Below are 15,499 nucleotides of genomic sequence, written 5' to 3'. Positions count from 1 at the left end.
TCCTAGAGCGGAGATTTTCATGATATAATGTTGACTAACCATACAATTTTCTCTGCGTGACCGGACGTGTCATAGTTTTATATTCTAGATTAACATTAGTTAATGTGTGGCTAGTATTTTCTTAGTCATGCTGTTTATAAAATCCACATAGTACATGTCTTAAGTGTGGTTGATGTGGTTGATGAGAGCATTCTTAACAGCTCGTTCAAATTTTATTATCTGTTATTTAGATAACTCTTCAAAATAGATTTTCTATTCATATCATATTCATATCATATATCACTCTAACAGAACATCTATATCGCAATCATTCATATATATTATTAATATTTTACAACCACCTTATCTTATGTTGTTATTGCTCTCCTCTCGTAATTGGATTCTCTATTCAAATCATATTTCACTCATTATATATATATATTAATTGTTATTGTTTTATAATCATCTTATCTTAATGTTGTTATTGTTCTCTTCTCTTATAATTGGATATTAAAATATAGAGAGAGGAGAGAACATTTATATTTAGAATTTCTCTTTGCACTATTCTCATATGATAAAATAGATAACCTACTAAAACTTTTTTTCTCACGTTAGCTATTTTAGAATGGATGATACGATGATAATTGTCGGGTTTGCTCGTTGAGTAACCAAACAAACCCATCCAGTCATACGCAACCCTACACGCGAGACCGAGCGGCGCCGCCGGTAAAGAACAGTGCGCTGACCGATAAGCACGGCAATAAAGGCCTTGTTTAGTTTTCATAATTTTTTTTAAAAACATCACATCGAATTTTTAGACACCTAAATAAAGCATTAAACATAAATAAACTAAAAAAACTAATTGCATAGTTATGGAAAAAATCTTAAGACGAATCTTTTGGGCCTAATTAGTCTATGATTAGTCATAAGTGCTACAGTAACCAACATGTGCTAATGACGGATTAATTAGGCTCAAAAGATTCGTCTCGCGGTTTCTAAGCTAGCCGTGAAATTTGTTTTTCATCCGTGTCTGAAAACCCCTTCCAACATTCGGTCAAACATTTAACGTGACACTTCTCTAAAAAACTTTTTAGTCTAAACACCACCAAAGTAATCGTACCAATGTCTAGCCCATGAGGAAAAATGAGCGGCCTCTGCTTGGCTGCTTGCTGTAGCGTGTCTTAGGGGCTGTTTAGTTACAAAAATTTTTACTTAAAAACATCACACCGAATCTTTAGACAGTTAAATATAGATAAAATATAAAACTAATTGCACAGTTATGTGAGAAATCGCGAGACAAATCTTTTAAGCCTAATTAGGACATGATTAGCCATAGGTGCTACAGTAACCTATATGTGCTAATGACGGATTAATTAGGCTCAAAAGATTCGTATCGTGATTTCTATACGGAATCTAAAATTTGTTTTGTAATTAAACTACGTTTAATATTTTAAATATGTGTTTAAAAACTTGATGTGATGTTTTTGTAAAAAAAAATTTGTTTTGTAAAAACTTGATCTGGGGCTTGATTAACAAAAAAAAAACAACACCTTGCCAGTTGCCACGATCGTACCCCCCCTCTGCTGTTTGCTCCTGTTCCAAGGGCATCGACTAATTACCTTTATTCTGAAAAGTGCAGAGGCCAGACGCAGCATTTCTTTTTCATAATTCTGTGGCATAGTACGAGAACCACGTGGAAATGTTTGCACTGACAGTGTAATATCTAGCGTTTGATTGGTACGGACTCCAGTTACTAATCTGACTTAATGCATTCCAATTATTAGCATACTAGCTTGATTTGCATTTGATATTCAGTACTTCGACAGATTTGCGAACCATTAGCTTCCTAGCTCGGAGTAGAGTGAAAACGATCGTGAAAATTATCCACCGACTGGCTATCGTTTTCGTTAGCTATTGATCGGGTTAGTCGGAAATGGTAATTCACGAAAATGGTAAATGATAAGGCAGAAAATACAAACATAGTGTCGGAAATGGTTTGTTATTTTATTAGTAAACCATATTATCCCTGTAATTACCGTTTGCTTAATCCGGTAAATTGCGTTTTCATAAGCATCCACATGAGCACATGGCCAAGCAAATCTCCATGGCACAATCCTAAAAGCTCACCAATTCACCCCACCAATTATAGAAAACCCTAGTGAGTACACATGTACATATAGCGGTTCCTCATCCAAAGCCGTTCCCGATACAACTGACCCGTCGTACTACACATCTGCGGCACCAACGCAACCACCCAGTGATCCTACCTGTCGGCTGTCGCCGGCCTGCTAGGACACTCACATCTCAAATTATCAAGCATATTGTATGTATTTATGTTGAATAGAGCGAGTGTAAATTTGTATTATACTCATGTAATACTATTTGAATATGGAATGTTATAGTTTGCTGTTTCCTATATAAATTATTGACTTTCGACCAGATACTTCATTTTTCTGATGGAATAATTATTTTTCTTTTTTTTCAATATTTTTGATATTATTCCCATTTCTGTCTTACCATTCTCAGTTGTTGTTAAGGATTAAAATATTAACATGGTTTTGGAAATGGTTTTAACTATTTTCCGGCCAATTAGATCGTTTTCGTCCCTAAGTCTCGAAGTATTTATAGGTTAAGGAATGCCAGACTGGTAGGTGCAACATTGCAGGCATTACTTTCTTTGGTTAGCTGCACAACGCATACGTGTTGGACCTATGTTGAGCGCCTAAGCCAGGGGCCAGTTTATTTTCCTATACTGTTAAAAAAAAATTCTCTGCCACTATCAAAATTTCTACTTTCTTCACGTGTTTGATCATATTTTATTATCAAATCAAATACCCCATCCGTTTTACAATGTAAGACTTTATAGTCTTGGCTAGATTCATATAAATGCTAACGAATATAGACATATATATATATATAAATTATATACATTTATCAATGGATAAATTTAGATAAGGCTACAAAGTCCTACCATAGTATATTCTTATCAACAGTGTTTTAGTAACATTTTACTAGTATTGCTAGGACCTCAAAACAAACCGGTCTGAAAATAAAATATTTGTTCGAAATGATGGCATTTCAAACCTTACCCAAAAAAATAACTATAAGACAGAGCTTTATCAATGAACAAATTTTGGCAAAGGGTGGGTTTTCGATTTGTGGCCAACATTTTGCCGGTCTACCCATAATTACAGATGTCAATGGACCTCGTTAGCCGTTTTCCCGTGGGGAATTCCTCCATTAGATGACTATTAGACGACGCGATGGTTCTAATTAGTTTACACTGGGAGATTAGATGGAGAAAAATATGTCCCCGTTGGATCTCGCGGAAGCAGCTATGGTCCGCATTCTCCCGTCCTCAGGAATGGAGACCCTATTGAAATAGGCATATATGATTTTTTAAGTTTATTTTTTCATGCCACGTGACTATATTCATTGTAATGCTCACTCCTTAGCATTATAAAAAAATAATAGTGTTTCTGCATATCTTCCATCCTTCGTTGCTCTTTACGAGTTGGTTACCATTTCATTCATCACTAGTGTGTTTTTCAGATAGATTCGGTATCCGCTTATAGATAATTAACAAGATAGAATTAATCGGCCATCGTCCTCTACCCGTGGCACGTGACGCGGTGCACGAGCGAACGACATAGACATGTGTCTCCTCAACCACAATGCAGTGATCCGGTAAAGCTACTGGATCATGGTCGATGATGAATACGTTGGCCGCTCACGCACAAAGTGTAGGGACGATGGCCGATTAATTCCATCTTGTCAATTATCTATATGTGAATATCGAATCTATCTGTAAAACACACTCACGATGGATGAAACGATAACCGACTCGTAAAGAGCAACGACGGACGCAAGTTATCTAGAAACACTATTGTTTTTAGTAAAGATAAAGATTATTATTATTATTAGTTGGCATCCGCATTAAATTGGTAAGTATTCTCATGAGCTTAAAAATGCTCGTGGCTAAGGTCAAAATCTTATTCCAAAATTGAAATTCACGATCATAGTTAGGTGGAAGAATTCCAGAATTTCAAGTTGAACAGATTAAAAACTATTAAATCATCCAGAATAAAACACATTTTGTAATAAATAAAAACAATATTAAATTTAGATAAATAATTTTATTTGAGGATGGTACCAATATATTCCCTCCGACTTTCAATATACGACAGCTTTGACTTTTAAGTACATATTTGACCAAACATTTTATTCAAAAGCTTTTGTAATTATATTTTTATTTTTATGATTTAATTTATTACTGAATGTATTTTAAGCATCAGTTATATTTGCACAAAACTTTTTTTTTGCATGGGGTGCTAAGAGAGATTAAGGGAGACAAGATAGCTTGAGCAGCACAACATGCAATGGCGAGGTCAAAAGCACCATTCGTGTCGAGTGATCTTAAGATGGTGACTTTTGGCATGGTCTCACAGAGTAAGATGGGGTGGTTCTGTGTGAAGAAGAAAGAAATGAGCTGCAAGGCTCAAGGAAAAGAAAGTGCAAAAGAGTAGTTTAGCTATTTCATTTCATGATCTTTGAGAAGGGAAATAAAGTGGAAAACTTTCGCTTATCAAACATTTTTATAGAACCAATTTTGCAAATTTGTAAATATTGAATATAATTAAAACACATAATAATTAAGTGGAGTAAACAATATTATGTTTTTAGACTTTAAATAACCAAAGCATTTAAAGTTTAAATATAAATTAAATCTAGCCGTGCAAATGCGTGGATATCGGTTGTTGTTAAGGGGAGGTGGAGAATCGCTGTCAGCGATGAGTGTTCCAGATCTTCCTTGCACCCCTGTCTTCTTTATTGAAATACTGGTTAAAGTCGATCATAAAGTATCCATGCGTTAACACATTTGCGCATGCTGCATTTGCATCCCCAAGCACGCTATACACATTTGCGCGCCGTGCGTCGTGCCTTTCGCGGAGGCAGTGCAGCCGTTCCATGCGTTTCCGATCCCCCTGAAAAATGGAACAAGCCCCTGGAGTAGTTTAGTTTCCTCGAGACGAAAAGAGGAGACCGAGAGAAGACCGCTGTAGTGACAACAAAGGAACCAAACCGCACATGAGCGCAACGACCCAAGCACACTTCCTCCCATGGACATGTATATCCCAGTTGATCTCGCCGTGCCTCGCCATGTTCCATGTCTTGACGTGCATTCCAAAGAGAGCTTTTTTTGGCACCTTTATCTCGTCTTCACCCTTCACCCCCTCTCCTCTTTCTCGTTTGTCCTCCCCTGCCACTGCCGCCCACAAGCCAAGGCGCCCACATTGCTACGCGCTTGTGTAGTTGCGAGGGGCTCGTGCGATCGTGTCCTGATTACCTGATCATTCAAGTGTGATTGAGCGCTTTGTGTGATCGTCACCCACCCAGTGTGCGTATATGTGTTCCAAGTTGGAGTAGGTGTAACCTGTCGCGATCATTTATGGTGTTTCCGCTTGGATCTATGTGCATGTAGGTGAGCAGGTGATGTCTGCAGCCGGCCACAAGATATGGACCGATCTCTTGACTGAGGAAGCATGTATGACGTTGTCCATCTTTTATTTACTACTAGAGCAAGCATCGTTGCGAGGGGTGTTTAGTTGGTGAAATAAAATTTTTTTTATATGTCACGTTTGACGTGACCGGATATCGGAAGGGGTTTTTGGACACGAATGAAAAAACGAATTTCACGGCTGGCGTGAAAACCGTGAGACAAATCTTTTGAGTCTAATTAGCCCGTCATTAACCCTTATGGTTTACTGTAGCAATTATGGCTAATTATGTACTAATTAGGCTTAAAAGATTCGTCTCATGATTTCTCACATAACTGTGCAATTAGTTTTTCGTTTTATCTATGTTTAATACTCTATCTAGATGTCAAAGATTTGATGTGATGTTTTTGGGCGAAATTTTTGGGACTAAACAGCCCCTTAGTTTTGGAGGTCTTGCAAAATTGTTACTGGTTCTAAGGATGACACTTGAATGAATGTTTTAATGATATTTTGTAATTTTTTAGTGTTAGTTTTGTAATAATGTTTTAAAGCAGTAGTAAATTCATGGTAAAAGTAGTTAGTTTTGCCCTTCGAGATCATATCTGCGTTTCCTGTATAGAGTATGATTAGTTTGCATATATATAGGAGATGTATTTCAGCACCAGTATGGAGTCATACAGTGCTATGTGGTAACATCATGCACATCAGTTGGCTAGGTGTGAAGTAGCATTCGTTCAGCTGCACGATCTAACTATGCCACGGGATTTCTGCCGCATCAATCGATCAACTCGTGCATCTGATCTCTCTTGACTTTTGTGCGTGCCCGGTATATGATATTTCTACACATGCAAATCCATCTTCCCTCGCAGCCAACTCAACAGCTAAGTTTAAATTAGGCTACAAAAACCATACTTATTGCCGATTGCGCGGCGACCACCTTCCATGCGAGCAACTGGCAATGGCGGTCCGGCCTACATTGATTTCACAGTTGCCGCCCATCCGCTTGTGCCATCCAAATTCCTTCATTTGTCTTCATTAGAGCATTCCTAACCCATAATATAGATATGATTTTTATAAACTTCTCATCATCAAAAAAACTAATACTAGACTCTACTCTTCTAATGCAAACATCACTATTCTACACTTAAATTTAATGTTATTTATCTCATATGATATCTTATATGTTGTGTAGGAAACATGTCTCATGTAAGACATGTTTCATTCTCTTTTTTCATTTATTCACTTGCCACATTATTTTTTATCCTACGTGACAACTTATTTAATGCTATAGACACCATCCTAATTATTGAGTTGAGAATGCTCTTACCAGTTGTCCTGCCGCAAATTTTTTCCCTTGCCCTTTTCTCTTTCTTGTCGGTTTCCTGAGTTCGACTGTAGTGTTCATAGGAGTATTGCAAAAAGGAAGGGATGCAGAAAAGCTACTGGGTGAGATAAAGTTGATAGGGGATACTCATAAATCATCAGAATCACACACAGCAACTAGCTAGAGCTTACTCCCTCCGTTCCAAAATAAACTAATTTTTTACTTTTTATTTATAATTTTTGACTCTTCGTCTTATTTAAATTTCTTTTGTAATTGATATTTTTGTTTTTAATAGATGATAAATCATAAATAGTACTTTACGTGTGACTATTTTTTTCTAATTTTCTGAAATTTTTTTAATAAAACGGATGGTCAAATGTTGGACACGGAAACTAGAGAATTGGTTTTTTTTGGACAGAGGGAGTAAAAAGATCAGTACAAACTACCGCGAAAGCGAGCGTAGCGGAAGGGCCGGCATGAAGCATGTGAGCTTACTCATGGTGCATGCAAAGCAAATCAGATCCCCGTGGATGGATTGCCGCCTGATTGCTTTCAAAAGTGGAGTACACCTCACTTGTCGTAGCTGTTACTACTGCTACGATTAACCCCGTCACGATGAAAATGAAACCCCTCTCGTAGATTGTACTGGTACGACGATTCAATTGTTGTACTTGTACTCCAGCCACACAGCCCCCGCTCCGTCTGGGGTACTACCACATGCAGCCCCGTTTGTCCACCAGCTGCTGGCTGGCTTGCACTGTACCCACACTGTTTCTCCCCCTTGGCAAGCAGCCAAATGGTCACGCAAAGCCAAAGCATCTCCCTGTCACGTACCACCAGTACAAGCGATGCGCTTTTCGAGCAGCAGCAGCAGCGATCCCTGAGCCGATCGACGTCGGCTCGTCAATTCGTCATCCTGCCGCGACGGTCAGTGCCCTGCAATTTGGCACCCCACGACCCATGTGCGTGTGTGGCTCACAAACCCGGCGCCGCCGCCGGCTCCGCTCCCAGACTCGAGAGATCTTTGCCTTTCTTCTACCACCACCACCCCCCGCTCGCCCGCGTCGTTCCATCCACCACGGTTGGGGTGCGTTGCAGCCGCAGTCCGGCTCTGCGCGCGCAGCCGCGGTCACCCCGCATTAACGCCCGTGCAGCCGGCGCGCCACCAACCAGAAACCAAAACCCCACGTTATACGTTCGGTTGGGTGCGTCGCGTCGCGTTCCTCCCAGGCCAGGCTTCCCCGCTGCGTTTCAAATTTGAATCACCACCCACACCGGTGGCCTCATGGGAGCCGCGCGGTGCCACGGTATATTAAATACGCAGAACAATTCCGTTTTTCGCCTTGCACGAGGGAGAGAAGAGAGTCCGAGGCCGCAGCGAGAGGCGAGGTGTTCGCCTTTTTCTTTTTCGCCGCTACCTGCGCGGCGCCACGCTCTCCTGTCCTGCCTCTCCCTCCTTTTTCCATGAGACAGTCTTCCCCGCGTTTCCTGTCATCGTAGGGCGCGCGACCGACGCGTGCGGCGAGGATAGAGACCGGGCGGAGCAACCGGCGCCGGCTGCTGCTAGCTAGCTACCTCGGCGGAGCATGCCGAGATCCAGGTGCGTGCGTGGCTTTGAGCCCGTGGGTGAGAGCTAAGCGACGCGGCTCTCTTTCCCCGTCGAGGTGTTGCCGTTTCTGATATTGCGGTTGCGGCGCGTCTGATTGCAGGGGGTCCGAGCTGCCGCAGCGGGCGTCGCCGCGGGCACCGCTGCACCTTAAGACGACGGCCTGCTCGGAGGCTAATGGCGCGCACCACCGTACAGTAGTCGACCGGAGCAGCCCCAAGCTCGCGGACCGCCCCTCGCCGCGCAGTCCGCTTCATGAGGTAATCTGCTCATCTGCGTGGTTTTTTCCCCCTTCCGTTACATTTTGTTGCGGAGGTCAAGGAGCAGAGGCTCAATCTTTTTTGCGGTGATGTGGGTTTACAGAAAAAGCGCGCGGGGACGCGGGTGGCGGAGCTGGAGGCGAAGCTGGGCAAGGTGCAGGACGAGCTCAAGAAGCTACGGGAGCAGCTCGCGACCGCCGAGGCCGCCAAGAAGGACGCGCAGGTCGCGCTCGAGGAGGCTAAGAAGCGGGTTGGCACCAAGGGGAGCCCCGCTTCCGTCGCCGCGGCGTCTCCGCGCTCCCCTGCTACGGTCGCGGTCGAGAGCCCCGAGAAGACCGAGCAGCTGAAGGTGGCGGATCAGCCGAAGGCCGAGGAGAGCAGCACAAACTCCCCAGAGACAGATGTGTTCGAGGTCGTCCGGACCGAGTCGGGGGACAAGGAGAACCAGAGCGCGACCGTCACCGAGGATGGCGAGGAGGTGAGCTGCGGCATAAAGGCAGCTTTGGCTGAGAAGGAACTGGAGGAGGAAGAGACAAAGAAGATGATCGAAGAGGAGTCTTTTGACACAACGGCCATCGACGTCGGCGAGAAGGAGAACCCGGAGGTCGCGGAGCTAAAGGCCAAGCTGATGGCGAAGGACATGGAGGTCGCCATACTCACGGCCGACAATGCCGAGCTCAAGAAGCAAGTTGCAGAAGCTGGGGAGGCGGCCAAGAAAGCTGAGGATTCGGCGGCGGCCAAGTCGTCCTTGGTCGAGCAGGACCTGAGGGAGAAAGCGGCGCGGGAAGCCCGCATGAGTGAGCAGCTGAAGGCGTCGGAAGCTGCTCGGGAAGCGCTGGAGGGCGAGATGCGGCGCCTGCGCGTGCAGACCGAGCAGTGGCGCAAGGCAGCAGAGGCGGCCGCCGCGGTGATTGGCGGGGATGCCCACCTCGTCGGCCACAATGGTAATGGCTGGGGCTCCCCCGCGACAATGCCCGATGACTGCGACGACGAGGGGTTCGGTGGCAAGAGGAAGGGAGCCGGCATCCGGATGCTTGGCGACCTGTGGAAGAAGAAAGGGAGCAAGTGAAGGTGACACGGCATGGCAATGGTTTGTATCCGTGTTCACAGTGGTGAGCTTCCTCAGCTCGCTAGCTCTAGCTCCAGCTCCATACCCCATAAAAAAACTAGCACCGTCGTTTACTGCATTTTGGTTCGGATTTCACTTGTGTTTGTATGATCATGAGATGATGTTCGTGAGATTTAACTATGTTTGAAGTGCCGGAGCATTACATTGACTGTGAGCAACCAAGATGGTTTGGTTTTTCCATGTAGTTCTGAATGCTTGTAATGCTAGAATGATCTCGAGGCAGGGAATGATCTCTGGAAATTCAAGATGTTATTACTGATTCCAGGATACTGTAACTAGCTTTACTTGCCATGCTTTTTAGATTTTTCATCCGTATTAAATTTGACTACATAATTCAATGGGTACGTGCACCGTGTACGATTCGGATTTTAAGAACATTTTACAAAACTAATCACTCTAGTTTGAAAATTATAAATGTTTTGGATAACGGCAAGATCTTCTAAATATATTTTAACTCTTATTTTCTATTATACTCCGTTGTCCCAAAATAAGTTTATTTTGAAGTTTTTAGATTCAATGACCTCTTCGTTTTATTTCAAATTTTTTGCAATTAATATTTTATTGTTATTAAATGATAAAACATTAATAATAATTTATGCATGACTAATTTTTCTGAGTATTTTTATAATTTTTCAAATAAGACATTTTTTTACCAAGGTAGTACTATATAAAAAGTAAAATATATATTCTTATTAAAATGCCTTTTCTAACTAATCTGTACTCCTATTTGTTGCCATGGTGTTTTTAAACTAAATATTTTAAAAGTTATCAATAATTAAATTATAAAAGTTTGGCCACACTATCCAAAACAACAAGCACGCCCTTATCCAGAACAAGATTTGGAAACTGAAAGTAGAAATATGTGACAAAACAATGTAAACACAGTATTAAATTTAAGCTAGATATCTTGACATTAAGTGCAAAACTTGAAGGTACACTTTTTTATTTGTCCTAATGCAATATAAATTAAAGGAAGCAAAATCGTTTGATTTTCGTCATTCAGATGCTCATATCTGAAATAACTTATATAAGTAAACTCTCTCTGTATTTTAATATTTTAATAGATGATGTAATTTAATTTTTAGCACACCTTTTTAACCATTTGTTTTATTAAAAAGACTTATGGAACTATCATTTATTTTATAATGATCGGATGTGTTACTATATGTGTATATATAACTCATATTTTGCATGCTTAAAAAATCTTTAAAATAAGACAAATGATTAAATGTGTGTTAAAAAGTCAATGACATAATCTGATTAAATATGGAGAGGTAGTTGTATTTTTTTCACCCCATAGTACGTGGCTGTTTGCATCAAACAGAATTGCATAATAATTTGATTGTCATTTACATTTCTTTTCAATTTGTGATTATTAAGGAAGTATAGAAACACAATAAAAGTCTTCCCATTGTTCCAAAATAATTTCATTTTCACATATCCAACACATACTAATACAAAAGCAAAACAATAACTAATATAGTCTCTACTTTAACAAATTTCAATGTAATTGTAGCCTAATGTATATAGTCCTATTATATTTGTTCTTTCATTTTACAAACTTTAATGCAATATTGTTTCAAGATGAAGACAAATAAGAATGGACGAAAAAAATCTTATTTGAAAGAGACGCAGTAGCATACTAACATTTGACATATCTCCCATTTTTAGAAATGGATTTCTTTAGAAGTATCACTAGTATTGTACTTTTGTAGTAAATAGACAAGTCTCAATGTATAGTTTATATCACAATTTATAAGGTGCCACATCAGCTTTTTTTTTGATAAGTTTATTGGATGAAACAATATTTCTCAGTGCATAATTTCACACAGTTTTATAGGCTAGTCGTAACATTAAATCTTTGCATTGGGTTGTGATCAAGTGTACCATATAAATTATGTATGAGAGAATTTGAGCTTCATGAGATAAAACTTAGGCCCTCTTTGATTTAAAGAAAATTTATAGGAATTTAGAGGATTTCATTCCTGTAGTAATTTTTTCTACAAAGTCCTTTAAATCAAAAGAATGAATCCTATAAAATTCATATGGAATGCCTCTTCCCATACAAGTTTTGGAGGAAATTAACCTCATGAAAATTTTTTTTGAGTCTTTATCTCTCCCTAAATTCCTATGTTTTTCCTATAGTCCAATCAAACAGTCATTCCTATGTTTTTCGTGTGTTTTGCAATCCTCTGTTTTACACTTATATTTCTGTCAGAATCCTATATTTTTTCTATTCAACCGTTTTTTCATTCCTATGATTCAAAGGGGCCCTTAGGCCGAGTTTGTTTGAATGCTGATAAGATAATTTATCCTGACATGGAAAACGTAGTAATAGATTAGTACATGATTAATTAGTTATTAATTATTAAAAAACAGAATATATTAATATGATTTTTTAAAATAACTTTCCTATAGAAAATTTTTGCAAAAAATATACCGTTTAGCAATTCGGAAAACGTGCGCACGGAAAACAGGGGAGATAAGATAACTAACATGGGGACCGAACGCGGCCTTAGTGTACGTAGTTATCTAGACTATGGAACTAAATTTAAACCTCGGGTGAGAGTAATCCATTTAATCTCTGTATATTTAATCGACTTATATTGGTTACTTCGATAGCCTATGAAAATATAAAGTGATTTTTTTTTTGCACTGAGAGCTCTTGTATGTTAATGGAGTTAAACATATGAGTTAATTATGCTCTCTAGATTGTTGATGGTTCAATGATACCATGATTTGATATCCCTCTGGAGAGGATTTCTCGGGGATGCAGCCAAAGATTTGAGCATGCATAGGTGATAATGTCTTCTGCATCCGTTTTGAAAACTCCCGAATAGCAATAAGGTCGTGTGTTGGACCACCTGATTATTTGACTGAGAAAAGGCCGGCTGAAACAGTGGTGTTACGAAACAAAAGTAGCCCTTTTCCATTGTGCATTTGGCAACCTTTGCAGTGCCAAACTGCAAACGACGACGCGCTGGGCCACACGGGATCTGGAAAGACATGCATGTGGGGCACATGAATGATCGAGGAGGTTGTTCAGAAAAGAAAAGGAGTTTGGGAGAGGACAGAGAGGTGGCTACTGTCTAACCAAAAGGCTTGATTAGGACTCACTGTATCGCCATGAGCTACCCTACCCGTCAATCAAACCGAGAAAAACGTTTTACTGCCAAGATCACCGTGGAGATTAAGCCCCGTTTAGTTCGTAAAATGATAAAATTTTCGAATGTCACGTTGGACGTTTGATAGAACGTCGGAACGAGTTTTCAGGTACGATTGGAAAAACGAATTTTATAACTCGGCTAAAAACCTTGAGACCGATCTTTTGATTTTTAATCTGTCATTAACACATGTGTGTTACTATAACATTTATTGCTAATTATGAACTAATAGGCTTAAAAGATTCATCTCACGATTTTCCATCTAACTATGTAATTAGTTTTTTTTATCTATATTTAATGCTTCATTTAGAGCAGGTACAATAGCAGGCTATAAACCAGCCGTAAACATATTTTAAAGAGATAAAAGAAGAGAGAGAATAGAGTGAGTTACTAATTTGTAGCTAGCTACAGCACGAGCACCAAAACACCATGTGTGTATGACATGTTGAACCATGTATTAATGTTTTATAGGCAACTATTATATGAATTAGCTATTAGATTAGTTATAGGTGAATTGAAGCTAGTAGTTAGCTATACTATTGAACTTGCTATTAGATGTCCAAAAATTCGATTGCAATATTTGCTGTGAAAGACTTTTACGAACTAAACAGGGCCGGGAAGCGGTGAGAGCAGCATGTGTGTGCTGCGCTGGGCCTGGTTTTCTCCTCGACCGTGGCATGCAAAACCACAAGCTTTTTCAGCGTCTGCTATAATCAGAAGTGCGGAAACTTGCTGCAGCCACTGTACGCGGGCCAGCACAAGGGCAGGCAAAGCTAGCGAGCGCACCAGTGGGGGATAGGAGCAGGAGGGGACGGCACGCAGCGCCTCGCTTTACCCGTTGCATGCGGTGGCCGTAGGGCAGAGTGGCATGTCGCTGGCTGTTGGAGCTCTGTTGCTGCTTTGGCCCACGCTACGAGCCTGTAGTCCTCACCCCGTCTCCCGCTCTCCGTCCTCCTCTTCACTCGGCCATGGGCTCTTGGCCATTCTGCTTTCCTGGACCTGGCACTGCACTGCACCCGACCCCCCGCATGCGCTCTGTCTCTCCTTGCGGCCATTGATGAGGACAGCCTGCTCCGCGCAAGCGCAACGCCGTCGCCATGCATGGCCTCTCGGAGAGTTCAGATCGACTTTAGCCGAGGGAGGGCTCAACGTCTCGGCTTGGCCGTGGATCTGTCTGCCGATCCAATGGCCGGTGTGCGGTGCGCATGTGCGTACGTGTGAACCATGGACGTCGCTTAATTTATTGGCGGTCGTCTGAGTAGTTGCGCCCGTTTTTACTGGCGTGACGGGCGCCTGTGTCAGTGGCTGCCCTGCAAGACGCTGTAGCTGATCAAGACCTTGTCTACGGGATTTCTCGCGTGCAGCGTCCGATGCCCTACGTATTGAGATGTACCGCCGGTTTTCACGTCAGGTGAAGCTTGAGGAGCTCCCAACCCAACTGAGGGTGCGCGCGCGCCGGGAGACCGGGAGACATCTCCTCAGACGCGCTCCAATTTGACCCCCATGCTATTGCAATACGCTATACTACTCCATGTGGGGGGGTAATGCGTGCGCTGTAACATCCGCAGCAGCGGGTCACCGGTGCATGCATAGTATGCGTAGATGCGGCTGCACCGGAGTTAAGTCGTACAAAACGGGGACACATGCGTTTCAGTTCGTTGAATAGTTTCCTATTAATGGTAGCCATTGTGTTGCCTGGTGCACCCGGGTACCGCTGCCACCCATGCACGCAGCACAGCTAGTAGTATTAGCCTAGCCCGAGCTACTGTTACTGTGCAGATCATGCAAGGTCCCCGCATTCAAGCGCGGACTGTGGATCGCGGGTGTTGGGGTCGGCACGAATGGATGGCATCTCCCTCGATCTTGCTTTGCACGTTAGCTAGCCGGTGTTCGGGACATGTAGGGGCGGTGTGTGCATGCATTGCGCGTCCTACACTACACCGGTAGTACGAAGCGTAGTGGTTGCAAGTGGTCACTTTTGTGAATTGGAAATGGCCCAGGTCATGCTATTTCCCCACGTATTTACAAGGCACCCTGACCAATAAAGAAACTAAGCTTTGTGACGTATTTACAGGCACCCTGGCCATTAATTTGCAACTCCGGTAGAGCTTTGTTGCGATTGACTCATAACTCTTAAGTTTTGTGACCAATAAATGAAACGAATGCTCAGTCAATCGCAAGAAAGCTTTACTAGAGTTGCAAATTAATTAGCACCGCAGTTGGCTTCAGAAATCTGAGCTTTCACAGGAGAAACATCAATTTGATGTACTTAGATGAGGAAATTCAAACGGAAATCTGACAAAAAAAAGCAAAATAGTTTCCGACTCCTTTCATTTTGTACCAAATCATGGGCCGGGCTTCAAATCCACACAGGGCACAACACCTTCGCATTCCGTCTCAAGACCGAAGGACTCGGGCCAGGCCCAACGGCTGAGGTGCACGGTGCACCACCGGGCCGCCGGCCCGTCGTCCTCGACGCCTCGCCTGCCTCGGCCGGCCGTCCGCCTCTCCATTCCTCTAGAACATTCTCCCCCCTTCC

General features: G+C 42.1%; 1 protein-coding gene across 1 annotated transcript; it reads left to right on the top strand.

The window, feature by feature from the left end:
* Positions 1-8,123: 8,123 nt before the first annotated feature.
* Positions 8,124-10,048, top strand: LOC102716925 (interactor of constitutive active ROPs 4-like). Its single transcript, XM_015832712.2, has 3 exons — positions 8,124-8,401; positions 8,511-8,667; positions 8,771-10,048. The coding sequence occupies exons 1-3, from the start codon at positions 8,388-8,390 to the stop codon at positions 9,734-9,736; spliced, it is 1,137 nt and encodes a 378-aa protein (XP_015688198.2). The 5' UTR covers positions 8,124-8,387; the 3' UTR covers positions 9,737-10,048.
* The last annotated feature ends 5,451 nt before the right edge of the window (positions 10,049-15,499 follow it).

Source organism: Oryza brachyantha, chromosome 1 (genome assembly GCF_000231095.2).
Source record: "Oryza brachyantha chromosome 1, ObraRS2, whole genome shotgun sequence".
NCBI lineage: Eukaryota > Viridiplantae > Streptophyta > Magnoliopsida > Poales > Poaceae > Oryza > Oryza brachyantha.
The sequence above is the reverse complement of the archived record's forward strand: the minus strand, read 5'-3'. Positions and strand labels throughout refer to the sequence as shown.

Excerpts from the sequence above, each read along its gene's own strand:
- LOC102716925 (XM_015832712.2), top strand. Across the intron at positions 8,668-8,770 it reads CGCGCAGTCCGCTTCATGAG|AAAAAGCGCGCGGGGACGCG; the intron begins GTAATCTGCTCA and ends GTGGGTTTACAG.